At 40.2% G+C, this 25,690-nt stretch overlaps 2 protein-coding genes across 2 annotated transcripts; both read right to left on the bottom strand.

Annotated features, from left to right (window-relative positions):
- Window positions 1–548: 548 nt before the first annotated feature.
- LOC148409037 (solute carrier family 22 member 4-like) lies at window positions 549–14,003 on the bottom strand. Its single transcript, XM_088440720.1, has 12 exons — window positions 13,975–14,003; window positions 11,053–11,276; window positions 9,102–9,284; window positions 8,077–8,180; window positions 7,838–7,992; window positions 7,315–7,486; window positions 5,433–5,569; window positions 5,176–5,266; window positions 4,890–5,104; window positions 1,819–2,001; window positions 1,605–1,740; window positions 549–989 (listed from the first exon to the last, which is right to left on the bottom strand). The coding sequence occupies exons 1-12, from the start codon at window positions 13,991–13,993 to the stop codon at window positions 938–940; spliced, it is 1,671 nt and encodes a 556-aa protein (XP_088296846.1). The 5' UTR covers window positions 13,994–14,003; the 3' UTR covers window positions 549–937.
- On the bottom strand, window positions 13,830–24,215 carry LOC148409036 (organic cation/carnitine transporter 2-like). The gene is made up of 10 exons (XM_088440721.1): window positions 23,820–24,215; window positions 22,614–22,717; window positions 21,964–22,118; window positions 21,139–21,310; window positions 20,145–20,271; window positions 18,002–18,099; window positions 17,507–17,721; window positions 17,112–17,294; window positions 14,970–15,105; window positions 13,830–14,058 (listed from the first exon to the last, which is right to left on the bottom strand). The coding sequence occupies exons 1-10, from the start codon at window positions 24,210–24,212 to the stop codon at window positions 13,971–13,973; spliced, it is 1,671 nt and encodes a 556-aa protein (XP_088296847.1). The 5' UTR covers window positions 24,213–24,215; the 3' UTR covers window positions 13,830–13,970.
- Window positions 24,216–25,690: the final 1,475 nt, after the last annotated feature.

Genomic DNA, 25,690 nt, shown 5'->3' with positions numbered 1-25,690 from the left:
GAGGCGGACATGCTTACCACTGTACTGGCCAAAAAGAGTGAAATATTTCATTTTAATAAAGTATTGCAACTAAGTTATTCCAGTCATTTAAACAATAACAGCATGTTTAACATTGATAAATTGTTTAATAATTAACTTTAAATGAAGTAAAGATTTACTTTATTTATTTATTGACTATATTTATCCATTCATTAGAAGGGCTGCATTTAAAAGTTTTCCAGGAGGGGTATTTTATTGCTCCTGGGCCTCAGTTGAATTTGAACAACAGCGTCGTAGTGATCAGGCTGCCTTTAGGATGGAAGGCAGGGTCACTGAATAGCTAGTTTTCTTTTGCACCCAAGCAGAGGCAAAGTGAAAATGAGGAGACAGGAGATGACCCGATTAAAAAGCAAAAAGGTAGAGAAAGAGACTCACCGTAGTTCTGTCCTTATCTAGTCGCTCCTGGGTGCCCAGTCAGGTGACATAAATATTTATAATAGAAATCACACAAGCAGTGGATTCTTTTCATGATTTAGATGAGAGCTTGTTTTAATGTCATTTATTTTTTAATGAAGGCAGAAACAAAAATACAAGTTATCACCCAGTGAAAAATGTGTATGTACACTCTACTGTATGGACAAAATGTTATGACGTATCACATACCGGTAATTCCATTGTATCATTTGTCTGTAAATTACACTGTATTCACAGTTGGGTTACAAAAATCTTTGTGGATTTCAAGGTTTTTTGTTTGGAGATGTGTGAACCGGTCACTCTGCGGGGAGCAAAAACAAAATGAAGATTCATCAAAGGAAGAGCACAACAAGGAAGTATTTTTTTTTCCAAACTAATACAGTAATAGAAAATGTAAAGTTGAAACTATGCGGATTTGCAATAGGAGATGTTTACGTTATATGAATGCAAACGGAAACATGTTGCAATTGAGAGTGCTGCTCATTTATGTACTTTTTATGAATAGACTCAGAGGTTGGGTGAACTTTTGGGATGATCTGTAATTGAAAAAAAAACACAAACAAATGATCAGAAATAGTCAAATCCTTTATGTCAACTGCTAAAAGCATCTATACAAATGACCAGTTCTTGATCATGGCATTTCACATGTTGAGAGAGGCCATAGTGTTTGACATAGCTGAGAGTTCATGATTTTTTTTTCATGTTATCTTTCAGGTGAAAGTAATAACTAACAACATTAGCTTACCTTTTTCTGGAAAAAAGCAAATATTCAAAAGAGCTAAATCTTTTGAATATTGCCTAAGTTTAGATAGCCTCTTACAATAATTTTCTCTATCCTTTGAAAAACTTGAGCGTATCCTCCAATACTTTTACCATTACGCCAAAAGTTATCCATTGGGTTATACAGTAAGCAAAGGTAGAATGCAGGGATTTTACCCTTGATCTTCTATTTAAGTAGTTACAAGTTATTTTATGGCCAGTGTGAAAGCACAAACAGATTGTCTGCATATGTGACTGGCCAGGCCTATTATGCACATTTCTGAAAAGAAAGACAGATGTTTATTTGGGTATGTGCAATATATGCAATGTGTCATTTGACAATGTTTTTCATTGCAGAAACTACAAAAATATATAGGAAAAAGACATCCCACCTTTTGCTCTTTTGCATCTGTTCAAGAGTCTCAGGAAGCGGTCTACCAAAACTCTCTGGCAGGAACAACGTGGCCAGGACAGAGAGCAAGGCCAAAGTTCCCAAGGTGATGTACGGCAGATACTTGAAGTAGACGTCTGTGTGGTAAAGACACAAAAGATAGTAACGGTCAGTCAAAATGTCAAAGTCAAACTCCCTCCCCGTTAAGCGCTTACTTAGCTGTATAAGAAAAGGTGCAATGCAGCTTCCAGTTCGCGAGACCATGACGCAGGTACCAGATGCCGTGTTTCTCAGGCCCGTCGGGTACAGCTCGGCTGTGAAGGCGAACAACAGCGACGTTCCAGCTGTGGCGCCAAACTTGCCCAACATTTCCAAGGCCACCGCTAGACCCAAGAGACCTGAGATTGATAATTTAAGGTTTTTTTTGATAAATCATTGATTGTTTGGATGAGCAGTTTCAGTTAAAAATATATAGCACACAAACACAATGACAGAAGTGAAGCTTACAAGATTTACCGAAAGTGGGCAATAATTTTTTAAACAAATGTAGCCATAAGCACAAATAGGTATTTTCTGAGAGAATTTAAAGGGGTCTGGAAAGCTTCCCATTGACCACTGTTAAACCAGGCGAACCAGGAGTTCGGGTTGTTGGGGGCAGGCAAGGTCGAAAGCTGGGAAGTCAGTCCGAGAAGGTACACTAGGAAGTTTAACATAGGAAGGCAATCTGGCAGACAAGAGTAGGACAGGCAGGCCTATCACAGTGATATGTAGGCATTGACAAAAGCTGATTTATTAAATGCAGCAAAGCTGGGTCGGAGGGCAACAATGGCTGTCTTGAACACAGAGGCCCGGGAGACAGGGGACAAGCAGACAGAGCTGAGCTGAGGTAGAGAGTCCAGTCAGGGGCAGGCGGGCAGCGTCATAGACAGGCAGAAGGAGTAGTTTTTCTTACCGGGGCAGCAAGCATTAGAGTAGTCGGGGACAGGCAATGGCAGAATCTGAGCAGGCAGAACAGAACGGCAGAAGTGCCGGTAGTCGGGAACAGGCAGGATCAGATTCTGGGTAGGCGGAACAGAAGTGAACGCAAGATGGTTTGGCATGAGAGCAACACAATCTGGTGGGAACCAGCAGGAAGACACAGTCTTAAATACTGGGTAAATATTTGGTTACACCTGATGGTGAATGAACTGATGAACTCTTTCAGTGCCATGGATGAGAATTTTCAGCATGTAAAATACTTAGGTTGTGTGCCAGTGACAAGGCCTACAACTACATTTTTTTTTAAATGAATTGATAGTTGACACTCATGGCCACCACTTCTCTCAGTATTAAGCTAATCAAACACTGTAGCAGTGCAGTTACTTTGCCATCAAAAACCCATATTCATTGTTTTTCTTCATTTTTTCAATGAAGAGGACTCTTGAGATGTTTCAGATGCCACTAAACCCCCCCAAAAGCATTAGTGCCATAGTCACTGTTGTGCTGAAAAAACAACATCTTTTTACAAAAATCTCATTTTCTCCTTTAGTCCAAAATAGCTTAGTGTCACTCAAATGACCGATATTCAAACAATGATTACTGAAGGACAGAATTAGGTAGAAATGTACTTTCTTTTTCTAGGTAAAGAATGGAATCCATTCTTTCAACACAACACAATATTTTCTTGACCATGAAAATTCCGTCAAAATGCTCAAAATTGGCTGTCACACTCGGGGTTTCTTACTCGGATAACACTTGGCACTGAAAGAGTTAAAAGAAATGCGACTGGACAGGAAATTTTTAGGCGCCCATGTTGCCACTCAGAGTAGATGCAAAGTGGCAATTTCCCACCTTAATACCCTTTCTCAGAAATGGCTTCAGCTCTTCATGTACGCTTGCTAAATAAATTTTGCGGACAGATGGGCCCCACCCCCAGTGACCTTTTGGGAAAATACATACATTTCCCGATATTCCCAATGGCCACCACACCCTGAGTCAAACAACCATGATTTATATCGGAAAAGCCAGAAAATAATCAAAACTTTTTCACACAAGTCTATGCCTCAGTGCAAGATGGATGCAAGAGTTATTTTGATCCAAACATTCAACATGATGGCTGAAGCTGCCGGAATGGATTTTAACTAGTGCTGGGTTTTGTGTCTTAAAAGTGTTTTGTGATTTTGTGAGCCAGTTACATGTTCCTCTGCTTCTGTATATATGTTGCAACACAGGGCTTCTTTAGGTAAATGCGCCATCTATTGGGCTCCTAGGAAATTACATTATTCAATGACCATTCAAGTGGTTCCTATCATTACAGTACTCATCTTTTTGTGCCATTTTTGCTCTTCAACCGTAAACGAAAGAGATCTGTGATGCCACTCGGGCAAAAAACAAGGAGAAATCTATTGGTATATTTAATCAAGCCCAGAGAAACCTCGAGATACTGTCGCTTCTGTACAGTTTTTTTTTTTCATATTACACAAATTAATTAGCATATAAAAAAACAAACAAAAAACAAAGAAGCAAAACTTGAAATCTCAAAATTCGTATTTGGTTAAATGCAACATGAGATTCTACTGCTTGTTAATACGGCTGCTCGTTTATGGAGTCAGATATTGATGCGCTTCTCAGGAACACATAGAAGAGTTTAGTACGGGTGACGAACACTGTGCAGAAGCCCGAGATATGACTACAACGCCTGAAACGGAGGAATTGTTTGCCCTCCTTTCCTCGTTTGCTTTGAAACATCCAACCTTACTTCACTCGAAAGATAATGTATTGTAACATTTAATGTGGTGTTTTTGAAGTGCTTGGAATGATTTACATGTAAAACACGATTCATAAAATGACAAAAATCACGATATGAAAGCCACTCCGGAGTGAATTGATTAAAAAGAAATGGAGTCAGAAACTGCAACTTGGCAAAAAATGGTTCACCAAGTCCACATTGGCTTCAACCCAGTGCAGTATTTTGACCAATTTTGGATCATTTTCTACCACATCATTCTCACTATTTTAGCCAAGGTATGGCACAATACAATACAATACACAATACTCGCTTGTATGATAACTAAGTGGCTAAGCCATGTTAAACTTTGATATGTTTTCACACTCGGTGTGAAATTTCAGCTCCCTAATGTCTTCTTTTAATACCTTTTCCTTTGATTTAAAGATCAAAAGATTGGACAAAATACCTCACAATGGTTAAACTAGCATGATCACGGGGAGCCCTATTTCCTTTTAATTAATACCTATTACCACCTTTTTGGTTTTGAACTCAACTCTTTGGGTTGGATGGGCAACTCACTCTGAGGGACCAGCTGGATGGAGAAAAGCGCCAAGCTCACTGTGAGGAAGACGCCAACCACAGCAAGGCGCCGCGGCAGGTATCGGATGGCCAGGCTGCAGCTCATGTATGCCGGCACCTCCACCACAGCCGACAGGAAGCAGCTGATGTATGGATCAGAGTGGAGCTGCGACGTGTTCAGGGACAGGCCGAAGTAGCTAACGCTCAGCGTGAACCTGACAACGAGGCAGGTTGTCTCCAATGCATGGCTGTGATGGTATTGCTGTTTTGATGGTTCTAAACTCACCACACCCAACACAGAAGGATGGTTGTCCTTGCGATGTCTCTTCTCTTCACCAGGTCCAAAACAGTGTAGCGCTCCACTGACCTGTCCTCATCTACCTACAATATGCAAAGACTGCTAGCATTAAGCTAACCACCATGCTTACACGTTTGCATTGACGACCATGATTTTTGTTTTTGTTCTTTGTATAATTCTTCTTTCTATAAAGTACTTGTATTGGTGTCACTAAGTGTCCAACGAATGCAATGACAAAGTCCAACTTGCATGCAACATGGAATCGCCAAAGATTTTCTCCGGTGCGACCACTCCGTTCATCGCAGCGGCTTTTTTCATGATGTCCTCAGCTTCTTTAACCCTGCCCTGAGACAACAGCCACATGGGAGACTCTGGGAGAATCCTGTAACGCACACACATGCACATTTGCCTTATCAACAGGGCACTGTCATTCTCCACTCACTAAAAGGGGACTGCCCCTTCTGGTTATTTTTTGAATAAAAGAAAATGATAACATAGAACTTCTTTTTAAGGTCTTAAAAATACAGTTACTTAAAATGTTGTTTTTATATATTTTTTAATGAAATTTGCCAAGATGGGACATCAAGGCTTGAAACATGTCTAACTAACTAAAGAGGGACCTCCATCACCTGCACTGGTTACGCTAATATTATATTATAAAATGTATGGGATTTGGTTTACTGCAAGCCACCTTCTTATATTTAAAAAGAAAAATATTATTACTGCCTACATCAGGGGTGGGCAATTCCAGGCCTCGGGGGCCGGTGTCCTGCATGTTTTCCTGTTTTCTCTATCAAACACACCTGATTCAAATGATTAGGATTATTCTCAAGCTCCAGCAGAGCTTGTTGATGAGCTAATGGTTTAAATCAGGTGTGTTAGGGAGAGAAAACTGGAAAACATGCAGGACACCGGCCCTCGAGGGCTGGAGTTGCCCACCCCTGGCCTACATGAATGTGTGAGCATCACAACACACCATCCAACAGGGGATTCATGTCTTGCAGGCCAACAGGGAACCACTATTTTCCAAAATCTTATTAAAATGGCTGAATTTGTCATCTGAATTTGTGCTGATTCTGATTGCACCATCCATCCATCCATCCATCCATCCATCCATCCATCCATCCATCCATCCATCATCCATCCATCCATCCATCCATCCATCCTCCCTCTTTTCATGCAAACATTTACTAAGAAAATGGCTGAATTATTATTTTATTAATTATTTTTAACATATTAAAAGGCATGACCAAGAGGGGACTCAAAATTTGTTCCCACTTGACCGACTTGGTGAAGTGCTTGGGTTGCACAGATGACCCTAGGTCAAGGCTTTGTTCTTGTCACGTGAAGTGTAATAGCAGTAAAATAAGAAATTTCATCTTTTATTTTTTTTTTTATTTTTAGTTTCAGACTTTTTGATGCACTTGTTCTTTTTTTCAGTTTTAGACTACTGTAACCGTATAAATGCTGTAAAAAATAATGAACAGTTGTTGAAAGTTGTTTTGTATTTCTTTTTTTCTTTTCATAATATTAAAAAGGATATGGTTTCGGTATACTTATAAAATGTTATAGATAACATTTATAGTCATCTTATTTATAGTCATTGTGTTGAGTGTGTGTGTGTGTGTGTGGGGGGGGGGGGGGGGGGCAAAAAGTTGACTATTTCCTTGGGAGGGTTGGCAAAATATGACTGAGAAGCACTGGGTTAAACCCCTTAACTGACTTTGTTTTTTGTGTTACACTTATATTACTGTGTTGTATTTCAATTGCAGTGTAATTGGAAAACCACAGATATGGTGTTAACGTGAAATGTAAGTACTAAAACAGAAAAAATAATTCATGTAAGTGCAGACAAAAGTAGACCTGCGCCTGACAAATGACCCACCAAAAAATAAAAGTCAAATGTCGCTCTCTAGTGGTGTTGGAAGGTTGGTCCAAATACACCAATAGACTGACTGACCGACGATTAGTTTCGTCTGGCTTGAAAAAGGACAGACGATGACGGAGAGGGGGCGGGGCTCTGACAAGACAGACCAGCAAATAAATGTAAGTTGCCCTCCTCTCATCAAAAGGGCTTTCTACAGTATAAGCAGATCAATATGGTCCGTGTAAAATTATTATGCCTACCACCACAGAGGGATGAAGAAGAGGCCGGGCAACCCGATTGCCAGCATCAGAGTCTCCCAGCTTCTGAGAAAGTAGGCGAAGAGCGGCAGCATCATGTAGCCCAAGGCGAAGCCCAGACACACACCCATCGATGAGTAAACCACTCGAGCATTGCCTGTGAGGATTTCTGTGCCTTCGCCAGAAAAAACAACTGATTTAAATTTTGTGTTGTATGAATCAGGGTTTTTTTTTTAATTTAAATTGTATTTCCAGCATAAGTCCATCCATTCTCATAACCGCTCTCAGCTATCTTATGGCAGTAGGCTGGGTATACCCTGAACTGCTTTCCAGCCAACCGCAAGGTACACAAATACAAACAATTATTAACACAATTAACTAAGCACAATTTGGGGTGCCCAATATAAATTTCATGCATATTTTTGGAACATGGGTGGAAACCGGAGAACCCCCACATAGAACATCCAACACCCTACAAAACAAGTCTCTTTGGAAAAAACTGAAACTGCAATTTAAACAAATTTACCCAACACGTAGCAGGACACATAGTTGGAAATATTGCCGAGGCCGTTGCAGAAGAGAAGCAAGCAGAAAACCTCCCAGGACGACGCAGCAATCTGTGCCACTGAAAACACAGCCTGAATGATTATGGTGGCAAACAGCACTGGCTTGCGACCAAACCTTTAAAAAGAAAAAGAAAGACCAGGCCCAGTCACCTTCTACAATGTCCCTAGTTCCAGTGAAATCCTGATCACCAGAAAGTACCTGTCAGCAAGCACCCCTGAGAAAAAGGATCCCACCAGGACCCCCAAGAAGAAAATGGTGGCTGAGAGTGGCTGCTTCCAACGCTGGCCGCAAACCAAGTTGAACTGAAATTGCATCATTGAAAGTACCAGTCAGTCGCATTGTCGTGTCTTATCCGTGCTCCCCCGCTTTTATGTTGAAAATGTAGCAATGGGCGATATGTATTTTATTTTATTTTATTTTTTCTCCATACCATCCATTTTCTTTAGCTGCTTATCCTCACTAGAGTCTCTGGCTTGCCTAGCTGACTTCGGGCAGTAGGCGGGGACACCCTGGTTGCCAGCCAATCGCAGAGCACACAGGGACAAACAACCATTCATGCACCCAAACACACTTGAGGACAATTTGGGCACAGGTGTCAAACTCAAGGCCCGGGAGCCCAATCCGGTCCACTGCATCATTTTATGTGGCCTGTCAAAAGCTGATTTGATTTTCAAGTTTCTGGCAAGTCGTCTTCAATTTCAAATTTGGAGGGGGCGGTGGAACAACCATTTTTTTTGTTCAATCTGTTTTGAACAGCTAAGTGTGTGACGAATTTGAAAATTCAAGATTCCAGAGTTTTTTTGTCATATGCATAGTAATAGCACACAATGAAATTCTTGGTCTGTTCACTTCCCCGAGCAGACTACATTCCATAATTGAGCAAATATTAAAGTAGGCAATTATTGAATTAAAAAAAAAACATACATATATATATATATATATATATATATATATATATATATATATATATATATATATATATATATATATATATATATATATATATATATATATACTATAACTATAACTACAATGTGGCCCATGTTAAAAATGTGTTTGACATCGCTAATTTAGGGCATTCATAGTACCTTTCATGCATGTTTTTAGAATTTAGAACCTACACAGAATCAAGGAGAATATGCGAACTCTACCCCACGCCACACCATTCAAACATTTTGACAGGGGTTTCATTAAAAAAGAAAATATTCTGGACAAGATCTGACCTTGGAGACCACAGTAGACTGGTAGATCTCGGTGCTAAAGACCCAGCCGTCTGCGCATTCCTCCTGATCTAAACTGCTCAGGTTTACATCCAGTCCTGGCAGAAGTCCGATGGCCGAGAAGTTGCGGAGCACATCCAACTGGTAGCGGCGGCAGCGGCTTTGATGGGGCTCTCCGTTCACCACCTCCCAAGATAAATGAAAAACCTCAAGATGTTTATGCAGAGAAGTGAGCATTTATGTCGGGTGGATTGTTTTGGAAAGTTAATTCGCCATCAGCATTATTGTGTCTGAAATCGGCCAAGATACTGTGAAGTCAGGGTTCATGTATGCAACCATCCCGCTTGAATCCTGCGACATGAAAGCAAAACTGTCCTAAGTTGCCTTATCTTATAGAAAGGGCCAGCAAGGCCTTCTTTGCTGGCCTAACATAACTTGACATCATTATCATAAAAAAAAAAATCATTTCAAATTCATTTATATATATATATATATATATATATATATATATATATATATATATATATATATATATATATATATATATATATATATATATATATATATATATATATATATAAAATTAATAAAATTAATCTCCATATTCTGTTTTTTGTGTCATATCCATTTGGTTACCCTCCCAGTTTTGTAGTTTTAATTTGGAGTTTTTAGCCAACTAGGATTCAGCTAACTCGTGTTGCCTGTATGGCTGTATGTAATCTGCCTTAGCCAAAAGCTAGGGTATTTGCATTAACATGGCGCGAAACATCCTCTTTAGATGGATATGTGAGCGGCCCGTGTAACTTAAAAGACAGCTGTAATAGCCAACCGAGTCATAAGCTCGCCATCTAGAGGCGTCACATTGAACGTGACGTGAGTGGATCCTCACAGCAGGAAGGCAGTGCAATGCTCAACAAGCAAGCAACACAATGTTGGCTTTGGCTAGAGGCGTAGCATAGCTATTAGCTAACCTGTCCCAACTTGGCCATATTTCTGACTGGGCTACCAGTGGCGTGAGCTAACCCTGGCAAGTAGTTTTGCTGGGAGTGCCTTTTGTTTGCAAAGGATCGATTTGGTGTTTGGAGCTTCACTGGATTTGCAAACTTCAATTGTTCAACCAAAGCAGGTACGAGACACCAAGCATGACTGGACACACGCGCTACATTGCTTTTCAAAAATGAGTGGATATACAGGATTGTACATCTCAGTTTGAAGGTAAAGAGAGCTCCTCAATGAGTGACGGTGCTTTTAAAAAACTTTTGGGAACACCCGAGCGGATACACTGTAAAATCTCAGTGCCAAGAGAAAGAGCATGAATAGGTCGAGAAAAGTCAGGAGATATTGAAAAGACTGCTCGATTGTGACCGCCGTTTGTTTTGGTGAGTGCAAGACTTTAGTTATTGTTTCATTTTTAATATGTTTGTGTTATTTTATTTCGTTCATATTCAATTAATAATAAAGAAATAAAATGATGTTCTTCTTATATTAAACTGTGATTTGTAATTTGGACTCCGTAACATTTTGTGGATATTTATTTTAAATTATTATTTTTTGAAGTTTTGACAGCATCATGTATAATGACAAGTTTAAATGGCTGATGTGGGTTTATTGACGTTTAAAAGCTCCTGAGAAGAGCCTGTGTAGCCCAGTAATGCGTATGTGTGCTCTTGAGGGCTAATTATTCTCGTCTGACATCACAGAAGGCGTTTGTATGAAAGTCACAGCTCGCCGCTGAAAAGGACAGAGTCTTTTTTTGGTTCTTTTTTCAAATTACAGTATATCGAACAAGAGGTCTATATAATTGTTTTAAGTCTTGTAAATCACCTGATATATTACTATTAAAATATATTTCTTATTCAGTATGTAGAAAGGACAGAGTCTTTTTGGTTCTTGTTTTTTTTTTTGTTTTTTTTTTCATGAATGCTGAGAGATGACAATGAGAAGTAAGGTGTACCTCCAAGGGGACGGCTGCCTCCCGCCACTCCTGGCTGAGGTTGGCCTCGGGGATCAGGCATCGGTGCTGGGGCGTGTCGGTGATGAACACCAGCACAAAGGAGCCCGTTCCGTTGGGTAAGATGGTGGAGCAGAGCAGGAAGAAAACCATGAGCTGGAAGCAACCCCACGTTCCCAGGAAAGCCACGCTGCTGTCATAGCCCCGCATGATCTCTGTCCATCTGCCTTGTGTAAGGGGAATGTCCAAACTCAAAGATGATAAGGTGGAATATTGCGATACAAATCACGCTTGGCGTGTAATTGTCGACAGGCCTGGACTTGTAACCCATTTCTACCAACCCACGCAAAAAGGTCCGCCTCCACCTCATTCGTACAGCACAGCAAGGAGATGTATTTTATATTTAGCACCGAAGAGGTTTAAAGTTCTTCTGACATAAATAAGTCTTGAGTCAGAAGTTGAAGAATGTGGAGGTAGAGTTGCCAGAACCAGGACGGCAATTGGGGCATGGTCCTCTCCACTTTTTGTCATGCCTTAGGTGCCCCTTGACTCTTTAATATGCGCTTTCACAGCGACTGTTTATTGCACTGGGTGGTGCTTATCTGATCTTATTCCTTAACAGCAGCATAAATATGTTCTCTTAAAACCTCATTTGACCTAACGAGCACTTAGTGTGCTCAATAGAGGACATCCAAGGTTTTCTAATGACATCTCATGTGTTTGGGTGGGGTGCAATTAGCTTCACTATCTTGCTAAGGCAAGGATGCAGCACAAAAAAAATTCTTGGTCTCAGGAGTGTATTCAGTCACCTAACAAAATGATGTGCATTTAGTTTTTTAGGATGGTTACCCATTGTTGTGATAAACACTTGGACCACCATTCATGATAGACATGGCAACCAAATTGTATGTGAACTGGCTTCTGGGGCTGAATTTTTCGCAACATTCACTGCCATTTTTCAAAATGGCCAAATTGAGTAAAATTGTGAAATATGGTCTTTTTAATTGATTTATATTTGACATTTTATATCATACTGCAGTGCTGTGCAAGATCCCATCTCATGTATCTGTTTGATTTTGTTCATGGAACATTGAAAGTCATTGAAACAAAGATGCTCAAATTTGTTGGGGGGCCCGTCTAAGGGTACTTGAAGAAACACATGGGCTTAAACATTTTTTTTTAATGCAACACAGGTCATGTAAATGCAATTCGGGTGTATATAATTTTTAAGGTCAAATGTATTCTTTTTTTTTAATACACATGCCTAATACATATAATTGAATTAGGTGTTAGGAACACATATTAATTCAATGATGTAATTATGTTGAAGAACTCCTGCTGTGTTTGTAATTATTTACTTGTCATTTTTTGAAATGTGACTAAAATCAATCAGGTTTTAGGAAAGCTCACTCATCAGAGATATGTTTAATGTGCCAAGTTTACCTCATTAGGTAGGTAAATTTACTAGTAGTGTCACTCTACATCACCTACGGGTATGACTACATTCCATTCTATCAGCTTAATCACCACCAGGTGCAACTAAACACCCCTACAGCAAATAGGCCTGGTTGTTTCTTTTTCCTGTTGCCAGATTGCCTCCATGTTAAGCTCTCTAGTTTTACCTCTAATCAGCCTGCCCAGATTCCAATCTTACCTGCCCCCGACAACCCGAATTCTTGCTCTGCCTGCCTGACCAACATTCTGCCTACCCCGATCGGATTTTTTGCCCCACCAAGGCAGGTCTGCTTGTTCCCTGAGCCTTTGTGTGCAAGCCAGCCTCTATTGCCCACCTGCCTCTTCCCCTGCTTTCAGTAAACCAGTTTCTCACAACTCTTGCTTGTTTCTGCGTGTTTCTGGGTTCAACCTCTGATTGTGTAAGTACAATCAGCCAAGCATGGACTCAGCAAGCAGTCCCTTCACTCTGGATTGCCTGGAGGGAGTGGAGAGCGCATTGGAATGTCAGCCACGCCATATAGCTCGGGTCATCGAGCAACTGTAGATCTTCATTGCCGCACTCGCTCAGGCAGGTTAGCCCCTCAGCCCCATACTTTTGCTTTCAAACAGGCTGAAGTCACCTTTATGATTAATCTGATGGGGCGGGCCCAGTTGTGGGAAGTTGTGGGAGAGGCATTCACTAACCTACGCCTCCTTCTAAACTTTTTCAAAGATTCAAAAGGATTTTGGACCAAATACAGCCAATGCTGAGTTATGACGGTGTCTCTTAGATCTACAACAAAGGAGAGAGAGGTGTGGCAGATTATGCAATGGGTTTTCATAATTGAGCCTGTTCTACTCCATGAAACATGCCGGCACTTAGAGGTGCCTTTTTGCAAAGACGGTCTACACCAGACGGCTAAAAGATGAACTCGTTCCCCATGAGCTTTAATCCACCCTCAGCAGGGTGATGAACTTGGTAACCCGCATTAACATCCGACTGCAACGCCAAAGGCAACGAGTGGCGTTCCATCTGCGGTCATCTAGATCGACGCTGCATTTTTCTTCAACTGACAAATCAGTCTTGCCATTTTCATTGCCGGATTCCAAACCGGTGGTCTTTTCTGGCTCAAATAAATATCCCATTTCCTCTTGACTTTCGTCAGAATAGTCTATTTAAGCAATGACAACGTTGATTTGGCATATCACTCTGTGGGGCGAGGAATGGCCCTGTCAACGACTTTACATCACATCCATTCCCAAAATGGCCATTATTTAAAACTAGATATTGGGCGAACTGTTTTGGCAAATAAAGGATGAGACACAAAAATTGGAACATCAGCTATTTATCAAACTTTACAATTTTGCTCCATTTACCCATGAAGACTTCAGTTTGGGTTCTGCGGAAGTACACTTTAAATCATGTCATAAAATACAAATCAAATCACAAAATATTTTAATCATAAAAGTAATGATTTATATTAGGACTACTTTTGTCTGCACTGGACATCAATGGACGGCCTTTCAGTGTTTTCTTTGGTGTGAGTTAGTTTGTAGATGTTCTTTTGGCAGCACCTAGAGGAGAAGCAATTGTAAAAAAAAAAAAAAAAAAAAAAAAAAAAAAAAATCAGCAACATTGTTCATGGGTTTCCAAGAAACAACCAGGGCTTCATTATTAAATGTGTTGCACTGAGCATTTGCATTCTTTAGATTTCTTGGAATATTTGTTGCATTGATTGATCCCCCCCCCCCCCCCCCCCCTAAAATCATTCAACCCCTAGCGGACATTTTGAAAAAGTTCGTTATGGCATTGGAAAAGTATTTAAAAAAAAAAACTCTAGCAGGCTAAAATATTACAATGACTTCATTGAATGGTTTAGCCTGGACTCCAATAATGCAAAGATCTTGCTATTCATTATGGGAATCAGAGTTGACAAAAGGCTTCGATCCAAGAACTAAATGTTGGATGAAATCTTTTATTTTGCTGCAGGGAAGCGTTTTAGTTCATGCAACACATAACATTATATTGCATATTTCCATCTGTGAAATCTGCAGAATTGAATAGCTGTTAACGTTTTTTTTCCTCACAAAATGAAAATTCTTCGACACGAGACAGCCTTATATATGTAAATATATACTGTATATGTATGGATAGGACTGATGCCACTGAACATTTTGAGGGGTTGAAAAAAAAAAAATTGACAACTTTATGACTCTTTCAAAGTCAGCCCAAGCTGAGTGATAATAAGGCCAGGTTAGTGAAAAATTGTTCACACACACACACCCACCCACTCTGTTCATTTATGTATTTGTTCATTCTTTCATTCAATATTTTTGTATCAGTTTATCTTTGCCACAATCGATCTGGTCCAGCGGGTGCTATATGAATAAGTAAATAAATAAATACCAATGGCCCTTGAGCACAAACATTGGCATTGGCCTGACATGACAGTGAAGGCGAGGCCGGTCTCCCGGCGACCGCTTACCCGGGGAAGGGCTGCGTGTGAGCGAGGGTTTCCGGCAGGGGCATTCCGTAGCTCTCGGGCAGCAGGAGGCTGAGCAACGCCGCCGTGGTGATCATGATGCCCATCATAATGTATGGGAGCGATACCGTATAGCTTCCTAAAGTGAACGAGCACAAGCGAGCTGTCATACTAGGCGAGAAACCACCAGCACGACAAAAACGTTGAAGCAACAGACAACGAGAAAGATGCTGAGGGGATGTGAAGCCTCGCCGATTGCTAATCAGCATGCTATGTACGAGTTGGGTCAAATTGACGCAAGTACTGTGTCTCTTTTTATCCTACATAGGGTTATTTTTTACGCAAATGTTTTTAGAATGTAATCTACCTGTGATTTGTGGTTTGGGTAAAAAATAACCCAGTATAGAACACAATTAACACATTTTTTTCTGGAGAAATTTGCACCTATTTACCAAGCAACCCCAGAATATGTGTAATTAAAAATCTTCCGGTCACAGTCATACACACGATCAGCCCTTTTTCACATACACTCACAGCTTGCCTATTCACATATACACACACTCGCTTGGTCCATGCACAAAATCTCTGTTCAGTTGGGTCAAAAATAAAAATTTGAGTCAAAAAAGGGCCAATCTGCTACTTGGGTGAATTTTATTGTTCTTTCTTGTTTGTTTTATTTTGTGATTGGGGTTGTTGTGTACAGAGTGACCATTTGTTATTTATTTTTTTCCAAATCTACACAATTTCATAGTGTTGGGTAAGGTGACACAGGCAGATAGAGATGAGTGAGAAAGGTGGTGCAGCGTAATGGTGGGAAATGGATGCTCAGGGGTGTCAAACTCATTTTTATCGTGGGTCACATTGCAGTTATAGTTTCTGTAAGAGGGCCGAAATGACAGTGAAGTCAAATCAGTTTTAAAGTTTGTCACACACTTACGTAGTTTTAAAGTCACAGGCCGGTAAAAACTGTAGGAGAGATTGGGACGAAAAAGTGCTTGTTGTGTCCTCAAAAACCATTTGAAAGTTGAAGGAAACTTACAAATGTAATGTTTTAGTTAAAATCTTGAAAGTCATATTTGGCATTTTGCGGGTCACATAAAATGATGTGACAGGCCAGATTTGGCACCCCATCCTTGAGTCTGACACCTGAGGTTTACAGCAAACCAAATTATGGTTTGCTGTAAAGCACAGGTGTTGAAGCACAAGTTGAAGACATTTTGCAAGTTTGTAACTAGAAATTTCAAGAGAAATCAGAATTTCCCGGGCCACAAAATATGAAGTGGTGGGCCGGATCTGGCCCCCGGGCCTTGAGTTTGACACATGTGGTTTAGGTGATGTAATGGTCCCAAATTGGCTTAAGACACCAGTTAGAAATGACTTCGACTGGCTCAAACTATTAACATCTAAAGGACAAGGATTAAGGTGACAATGACATTTCATCAATGCTGAAGGTAACCTTGAATTGAGCTGAATAAAGATGAAACTGAGACAATGCAAACAGTACAAGTTCATCACATCAATGATAAACCAAAAGCTTGCTTTTTGCAATAGTTACTCATATACTCGAGCTAAGACATTTATTCAGTAACTGCAAACATTTATATGAGTTTTGATCCCATGAAATATGCCTATGTTCATGTTTAACTCACAAATGTGAACACATAAGAAATGATGTTAACTTTGAACTGTTTTTTTTGTGGTAAACAACCTCCGAATATTGGGTTGAATTTGTCCAAGTAGTGGAATGATCCTTTTTTGCACCAAATATGGTTATTTTATAAAGCTCGCACAATCGCTTGGTCCATGCACAAAATCTCTGTTCAGTTGGGTAAAATATAAAACATTTTGGGTAAAAAAAAGTGCCAATCTGTGACTTGTGTCAATCTGAGTGTCCTTTTTGTTTTGTTTTGTTTGGAGGGAAAGGGTTTTTTTTTTGTACAGAAGGCCATTTGTTATTGTTTTATCCAAAACAACACAATTTTGTAGGTTGCTTTGTGCTGAATAAACCCCAAATACTGGGTCGAACTTGCTCGAGTAATGGAACGGTGCTCTTGAATTTGGTTATTTTTTGACCCAAATGTTCATTCTCATCATCCAAAATATCAACACCAATCAGTCCATTAGCCAGCACACAGCCATTCTTACTCAAGTAGATGATGTAAGGAGCAAGGATGCTGCCAATCCTGGAGGCCATGGAGCAGGCGCCCATGGCCGTGTTCCTCAGCACGGTTGGGTAAAGCTCAGCCGAGTAAGCGTAGACATGGGCGAACGCCAACGTCACACTAAACTTCCCCATCATCTCCAGAGTCACCACCAGCCAATGCAGTTCTGATGATGATGATACACTGTTCATCACAATCTTGTTTTTACTGATGTGATAGTTTGAGGCGCATGAAAAAATGAACCTAGCGCAAGGTCCAAAAAGGTCCAGCGAGTTTGGTAAAGTATATGATCCAACAAAGAGTAAAATCTACACTTTCAATCTATAATTCAATCAGTTGGGTCAAGGACTTTTGAAGCCCGGGCCGGAAGGTACTTACCAGCCGGAATGAGCTGGATGAGCAGGAGGAAAAATCCCGAAGTGAAGAGACTACCGGCCATGATGAGTCGACGGGGGCAGCTGCGGAACGTGAGCCACGTGATAATGTAGGCGGGAATTTCTACGGCCCCCGACAGGAAACAGTTGAAGTAGGCATCACCGTGAAGGTTGGATGTGTTGAGTGACAAGGCCACGTAGGCAACAGATATTGTGTTCCTGCAGAAGAAAGATATACATCACTGCATACACCACTCAAGAAGCTGGGAATGTCGGTCTTTCTCGCAGCCATCTTCTTATGAGGGATGTTGGGCTTTTGAGTGATATCCCTCACCTCCCCCAAATAACTGATATTCTAATAACTTTGAATTCCTTCTCCAGTGCGTCCTGAAAAATCTTTAGTGGATTATAACCCAGTTTGGGGTCTGTTTGACAAATCATTAGGTGTGTACGCGTGCATGTCTGTGTGCGTACTTGTGTGTGCATACATGTAACTCACCAGACGAGCCACAACACAGCAGACATCCAGCGGATGTTGCGATAGCGGAGAATGTCGCAGATGTTGTAGTCCTTCTTTTGCGAACCACATTCCTCCTCCTCCAACAAAACAATAAACATTGCAAATTATATATATATATATATATATATATATATATATATATATATATATATATATATATATATATAAAACCTCAAATGTTCGCACCATGTGTAGATACGTTTCATGTTTTTGCGTGTAACATTTGGCAGTTCTATCTTTTCAGGTTAAGAAATGCCGTTCACTTCAAAAGAAAAGACATTTTGTGTGTTGGACTATGCTCGGACTCAGTCACCGAAGACAGTGCAGCGTGCCTTCTTCACAAATTTTGCAAAGAGGCACCAACTACAAAATAAATTAGGACTTGGCACCATAAATGTCAGAAAAGGGCTGCTTATGCACACCTAAATCGCCAGGACGGCCATCAACGTGTGCAGAGTCACAGGTGGCCCTCATACTGAACATTTATGAAAATGTATCAGGTAATTTCCTTTACAATAACATACTAATAATACATAATACAATACATGGCGGCAGCATGTATGCATTTAAAGTTTTGCCACTGCGATCTTTCGACAGTGACCATTGTCTACTAGTCCCGTATTTTCATACACTTTAATAACAATTTGTACCTTTCGGTACAAATCACACATAAGGACAATTTATCGTGTCCAATATGCGGGCTCAGGGAGAACATGCAAACTCCACACAGGAAGGCCAGAGTGAGCTAGAGTTGAACTCATGGTGGGCATGGTAACCACTGTGTCACCAAGCCGCCATTCATATAGGGGTCATGTATGTTTTTATGTATGTATGTATGTCTATATAGCTAGATAGATAGATAGATAGATAGATAGATAGATAGATAGATAGATAGATAGATAGATAGATAGATAGATAGATAGATAGATAGATAGATAGATAGATAGATAGATAGATAGATATTATACATATATATTACATTGATAGATATTATATTTACATTGGCTCTCATCTTATCGCTACACTCCAAAATTTGTCTTCGGGTCATCACAACATGTTGAGGGTCAGAGAGTGTACAGTTTGCTAGACATTCCAGCTCCAGCGGGTCCTCTGCCTCCCCTGCTGGCTTCCGCATTCGAGCATACACACATGTGCGACAGCGAGTCAATTATTGTCGGGAGTTGGACATTGAGCAATGAACCAGACGCAGAGGGCAAAAAAAAAAAAAAAAAAGTACTTACAAGAGCTAAACCATCTCCTGATATGCAGCCTTAATGATTGATTGTGACGAGCTGAATGAGATGTGCATATGAAGAGTATATAAAAGTCCAAAAGAAAAAAAGTCAACCTTTGTGCAGTTATGCTACAGCAATTAGATAAATTCTTTAAATGTTAAAAAAAAAAATGACTAAAATGTCAAGATTAGGATTTTGACCCCAGAATTGCACACAATCAGTTCAATATCAATGAAATGTTTTAATTTTACAATGCTGATTTTTGGCACCTGTGGTTGACTTTGACCATTTTCAGGGGAATCTAGTTGAATATTTTGAGGAAAGTGTCAGCATCTCATGGGGATAAAGTATTATTTACAGAGAAATATTTTATTTGAAATAATAAATGTCACGATCTTATGGGAGAAAAGAGCCAGAAGTTTGTTGAAAAGTCTGACAGAAACACAATCATTAAAAGTAAGTCAGTTTTCATTTAAAAAACTGAAAATTAAGTCATTTTTAGGAAGCTTACAAGAATACAGTACTTCTCAATTACTTTTTGCAAAGCCCCCCTTAGAAAGAGTCACCACACATATTCTAAATAAGGTTATTATTTATAAAGCTTCTTTATGTACGCCTAAAACTGCATCATTTTTAACATTAACAAAAGAAAACAAGAAATGCAAATCAACTTTCAACAACTATGAACTACTTTTATAATATTTATACAGGTTATGGGTTAGTCCCAAACTGAAAAAAAGTAACCAAGCGCATTAAAGCACTTGAAATAAACTAAAGAAATAATTAAATAATAATAATGCCCATTACGCTTCACATTGCTAAATCAATGCCTTTTCTCTGGGGTTGTTTGCAGCCCCCCACCACCATGTTCGCCCAGCTAAACTAACCTGCAGAGCAGTGAAAATTTTTGTCGGCGCCTCTATTTTGTTCCATTTGGCGGCGCGTTTCACGATAAGTTCAGCTTCTGCAATCCTTCCTTGAGAAAGTAGCCATCGAGGAGACTCTGGGATGGACCTGTGGGGGTCACAAAAACGTTTTTCCATCGATTGGCTAAATCGGCACCAGCAGTGGAGAAAAAACAAATACCAGTACTCCTGTTATGTTACTGTTGCCCCGTAAATTAGCTAGTCTTGATTTTATTTAATTATTTTTTTATCTAATCACCTTTTTTGGGGGAAGGGGGATCCACGTCCTGAAGAAGTCATATGAGTATCACAAAGTGCCAGAGAGTAATGTAACCAAAAGGTGCGCAGTAAAAAGTCTCTGTATGCTAAAGCAGTGGTTCTCAAAGTGGGGTCCGCGGTCCGTGAAATAATTTATAAGTCCGTGAAATAAATGATTTAGTTTATCTTTTTACAGTTACAGATCTGTGCCTTTTTTAGCTTAGTCTTTGTTTTTTGGCGCCGCCTCTGGTCGCTGTTGATAGCGCGTTTTGGGGTGGGGAGCATTTAATGTCAGTGCGCAGCCGTTGTTCCTTCTCATTGTGAGATTTGGCCCACGAGTGTCTGTGAGTTGTGTTTTCTGAGTTGGAATGCTGTCATTTGACCTGGTTTGTTAAAAGGAGGCGTGATATTTGCAATTTTTCTCCATGAAACTTCATGATAGCTGAAAAATAACAAATATACTTGTCAAATTGAATATGTTGCTGAATAAAAAGGACACTTATGTTTAGCTGAAATTATTTTTTTGTTTTGTTCCCACAAATATTTGCAATGGAGGTCCTTGGAAAATTTGTTTTCTAAAAGGGGTCCTTGACTCCAAAATGTTTGAGAACCCTTGCTATAGAGGCTAAAATTGAAAAGAGTTGGTACACCATACCGCTGCTCACCTACCCACTTGGAGCACTGGGAATCAACAAAACACACATGCACAAGCACGTACCACCAGAGAGTTAAGAGAAGGAAGCTGGGCGTGAACATGCCCAGCAGCAGCAACCTCCAACCTCGAAGGAAGTAGGCATGAATCGGCAGCAGCATATAGCCCACCGCGAAAAATAAACATGCCCCTGCCGTGGTGAAGAACTGACGCACATGAGGAGTGAGGCTCTCCGCTCCTAGAAGACAGAGCAGTCATAGAAAAATCAGAATCTCATCTCAGAAAAGTCAGAACCTTGCGAGAGCCTTCATTTTTCACAGTTAATGGGCACTTCAACAAGACACGTGATTGGCTTGCGGAGTGCCAATCAGCCAATGACGGCAGTGCCTGTCTCCATGAAACTTATACATGCTTGTCAGGTAGACAGGAAGTGAGACCAAGAGAGAAGTGCCCGTCTCCCTCGACAGGCTTGGAGTGCTTGTGGCAAGTGCATTTATAGTTAACCCTTCTGTCCGGCATGCAGGAAACCTTCACAGCACATCTCGGTGAAATATAGATTTTAATTTTTTTTAATTAAAAAAGAAAAAAAATCTGAGATCCACTGAGGGCGCAATAGGGAAGGCGTGAAGAAGCAATGGATCACTGTATGGTAACACTATGGGATTGAATTATTTTTTTTCCATAACGTTTTGTGCAATCTACCTTTGTTCTACAACTGATTAGAAAATATCATAAAAAAGGAAACTCAAAACGTTATATTAAAAAGTACTGAAAAATAATAACAAATGTCCTCTAAAAAGAAAACACAACATATTAGGATTCCAACTTCTTTCCAAAGGAACAGAAAAAATCTTTTTACAACTTCCAGGAGCATTTGTTTGCAATACATACCAAGCACGAAGGCAGTCATGTAGTTAGAAATGTGTGACATGCCGCAGAGGAAGTACAGGATGCAAAAAGCCACCCAGGATTGAGTAAAGGCCTCAAGGAAACCCAACAGCGTCTGACCAGCGAGGGAAACAAACAGCACGATCTTTCTGCCAAACCTGAAAATAAAATAAAACAACAAACCAATCCCTATTTTGTACACAAATGAAGGGAAAATCGAGTTCCTTCTGATACTGCTTCCACATGAAACATCTACCCGTGACCCATCTACGCATTATCTTAGCTGCTTATCCTCATAGAGGTTGCTGGCAGGCTGGAGGCTTTCTCAGTGGTGAACACTGTTAAGGGTACAAGCGGAAGTGGTAGCCAGCCAATCGCAGGGCACACAATGCTTGTTTTTGGAATGTGAGGAAACTGAAATGCATGGAGAAAACCCATACAGGCACGGGAAGAACAAGCAAACTACACACAGGAAGGTCGGGGAAGGAAGAAAACTGATGGGCTCTGAATTTCAAACATCCATCAACTATTCATTAGACATCATCAAAAACAGTCACTGGTTGGTTCTAGGGTGGGTGGGGAGCAATAAAAAAAAATACCCTAAATGCATAATTCCAGAGAAGCGATTTAGAGAGTAAGATGCTTGTGTTAACCTGTCAGAGAGCTGGCCAGACAGGAATGATCCAAAGAGGAAGCCACAAAAGTAGAGCGATGATGTAAGTGGCTTCTTCCACTGCTCCCCACACACAAGGTCCCACTGCGATACACATGCACACACATACAGACACATACATGAGATAGAAAACACACACAAAAAAAGAACATCAATACAATAACTGAACCTGACTCAAACCCAAACTTACGACCGCCTTTTTCAAAACAATATCACCCCAAAACCCGAAAGAAACACACCAATGAAAATTAAGTCATTCATTTACTTTTAACAAGTATCAGCAAACCTAATTCAATGCTGACATATATTATCGAATTTACGTCATCTGTACATAATCAAACATGATAACAATGAGAGTTTACACTTGAAAAATAAATAAAAATTATTATAAAAGAAATCTAGAGAAGAGATTTCGTATGGTCCGGTGAACATCTTTCCTCCGTAAGTCAATGAGATGTATCCATATCCAAAAAAACAATCAACAAAAAGTCAGATCTGTTCTCAAAAAGAAATTATTACAAATAAATATTTGTCCACAGAAAAATATTCAATGAAAGTGTCCTCGTTTTTGGGGTCAGAGTAGAGCTACGTTCTCAAAACTAAATCATTAACTTGACAGGTCATGAGAGGTGGCACATGACAAGTTGGGTCGAACCATTTTGGTATTGGGGGAGAATCAGGGTTTTTACAATAATGAAATTGAATAACCTATTGAATATAAGATTTGTTTTAGGAACTTATATTTTCCTGGAACACATAATTAATTCAATGCTTTTTTTTTTTTTAGTTAGTTTGTTTGTTTCATTTAAAATCGCAGTACCCCCCGAAGTTCCTTCAAGTACCCCCAGGGGTAATAGTATCCCCATTTGAGAACCACTGCACTAGAACAGAAACATGTATTTGTTCATCTTGCCACATGACTTATACGTGTACACTCCTGTTGGTAAGTGGATCCCCCTTCCTATGTCGCTGGCCCATGTTTTTGGAAGTTTACCCAAACTGTAATCATCGGTCCATCACTTTTGTCGAAAAACATCGACATGGCCTCGCGTCTTTGGGTATATCTGGTGCTGAGACTTCACTAAAAGCCTGCTGAAGAACGTGAAGTCGACTGGGGAAATACTGTAATTTTCCCTTCTCTAACGACTTCAAAATTTCAATTTTTTCACGAACAGATCCCACTAACCTCAGACACAATGGTGGAGGTGTAGACGCTGCGATCGTACTCCCACCCGTCCAGACAGCCCTCTTGGGGCACGGCGCTGAGGTTGACATCAGAGGGCCCCACGCCTGCCTCGGAGTAAGCCCGCAGAGCATCTAACTGGTACCGGGAGCACTCTGCAGGCCGGCCGTCCTCCTCCAGGGGGATGCTGGCGTTGCGCCACTCTTCCGTCAGGTTATGCCAATGGCGGCCCAGCAGGCAATGGTGGGCCGGCGTGTCTGCCACGAAGATCACTATCAGGCTGCTGTAACCATTGGGGATCATGGTAATGCAGAGCAGCAGGCACAGGCGCCGTTGAAAGGGACCCCAGTCCCCCAGGAAGGCAGTGTCAGCCTCGTAGTCAGTCACGCTGACCATTCTGCATGCAAGTGGCTGATTCTAGTGTGGAGTTTTTGTTTTCTTTTGTTTGGACTAGTCCACACAAGTGAACCATCACAGCACACCAGCACCACCCTCACCCATACTCATACACACACACACACACACACACACACACACACACAAGCGCAACATTAACTCAAGCCCATTTTCAACAAGGAGACATTTATTGTTACTGAACTGAAACATGTTAAAATGACGTCGGCATGATCAAAAATGATGTTTTTGATGGCTCAGTCGCTGGAATTCTCTTAACAGAGTGACATGAAATTTGCTATCTCGTATCTGTCATGATACACAAAATAATTTTTAGCGGCATGCTTGAAGTTAACGCCATAAATTGAAGGGGATTTTTAGAAGTGAGCATTTAAAATTTGTCGTTAATCCATCATGTACAGTCCCGTTGGTACGTGGATCCCCCTTCCTATGTCGTTGGCCCATCGTTTTTGGAAGTATACCCAAACTGACTGTAATCGTCGGTCATCACTTTTGTCGAAAAACGTCAACATGGCCTCGCGTCTTTGGGTATTTCCAGTGCTGAGACTTCACTAAAAGCCTGCTTGCTAGCTATTAAATGTCACTTCCGGTAGTCTAAGTCATGGTTGGACTAAGCTTTGGTAGGTTTGGAAACACTCACAATGTGTCAACTAAAACTGTTTTGTATGCATTACAAAACATCAACAATGACAATATTAATTTTAATAAACCCTATGAAATATTTTCTCCCTGTCCTTCACAAATTTTAAATAAGACAAATCATTTGTCAGGCATTTGTTATTTAACATCCACTGTCATAATATGAAGTTGTCAGTACTTTTAAAGGTATAAGCGACTTCTTGCTCCACAACTTTGTGACTTTGGATGAAGTCATTTATCTATTTGGTTCCTCTATGCCAGAAAGGATTTATATATATATATATATATATATATATATATATATATATATATATATATATATATATATATATATATATATATATATATATATATATATATACATAATGTTTTGGTCATTCTGAATCACAAGCTAGAAGTCTGAGATAAGAGAACCGATAATTTTCATCAGAAGGAAGCGATAGCATGAACTTCATTCAGTCATCAGTTTTTGGTGAAATTATTTCAGAAGTAGGTATTTACTATGCGACCATACAGAACCACAATGTCGCAGACCTTTGTCAAGGTCAAACTGTTAACAAAGGTTTTGTGTTTGGTCATATGATCGTTAGCCGGCTAGCTAATTCCTGGTATCAATAAAAAGGTGAACAGACCATTGCTTATGGCACGGACATTTCACTGATGGAAAAAAGTGATTCATGTATGTGAATCTTTACCTTGAAACCCACCACACTTGAACACACATCACCCTGGAAGTGATTTTCCCCTTTGTCCTACAAATTAGCAGTGTAGCATGTTAACAATTAAGCATAAACTCTCCTGAACTCCGACATTGTGTCCCG

Source organism: Hippichthys cyanospilos, chromosome 18 (genome assembly GCF_059441005.1).
Source record: "Hippichthys cyanospilos isolate Australia breed blue-spotted pipefish chromosome 18, RoL_Hcya_1.0, whole genome shotgun sequence".
Classification (NCBI taxonomy): domain Eukaryota; kingdom Metazoa; phylum Chordata; class Actinopteri; order Syngnathiformes; family Syngnathidae; genus Hippichthys; species Hippichthys cyanospilos.
This window is presented reverse-complemented; position numbering and strand designations above follow the sequence as displayed.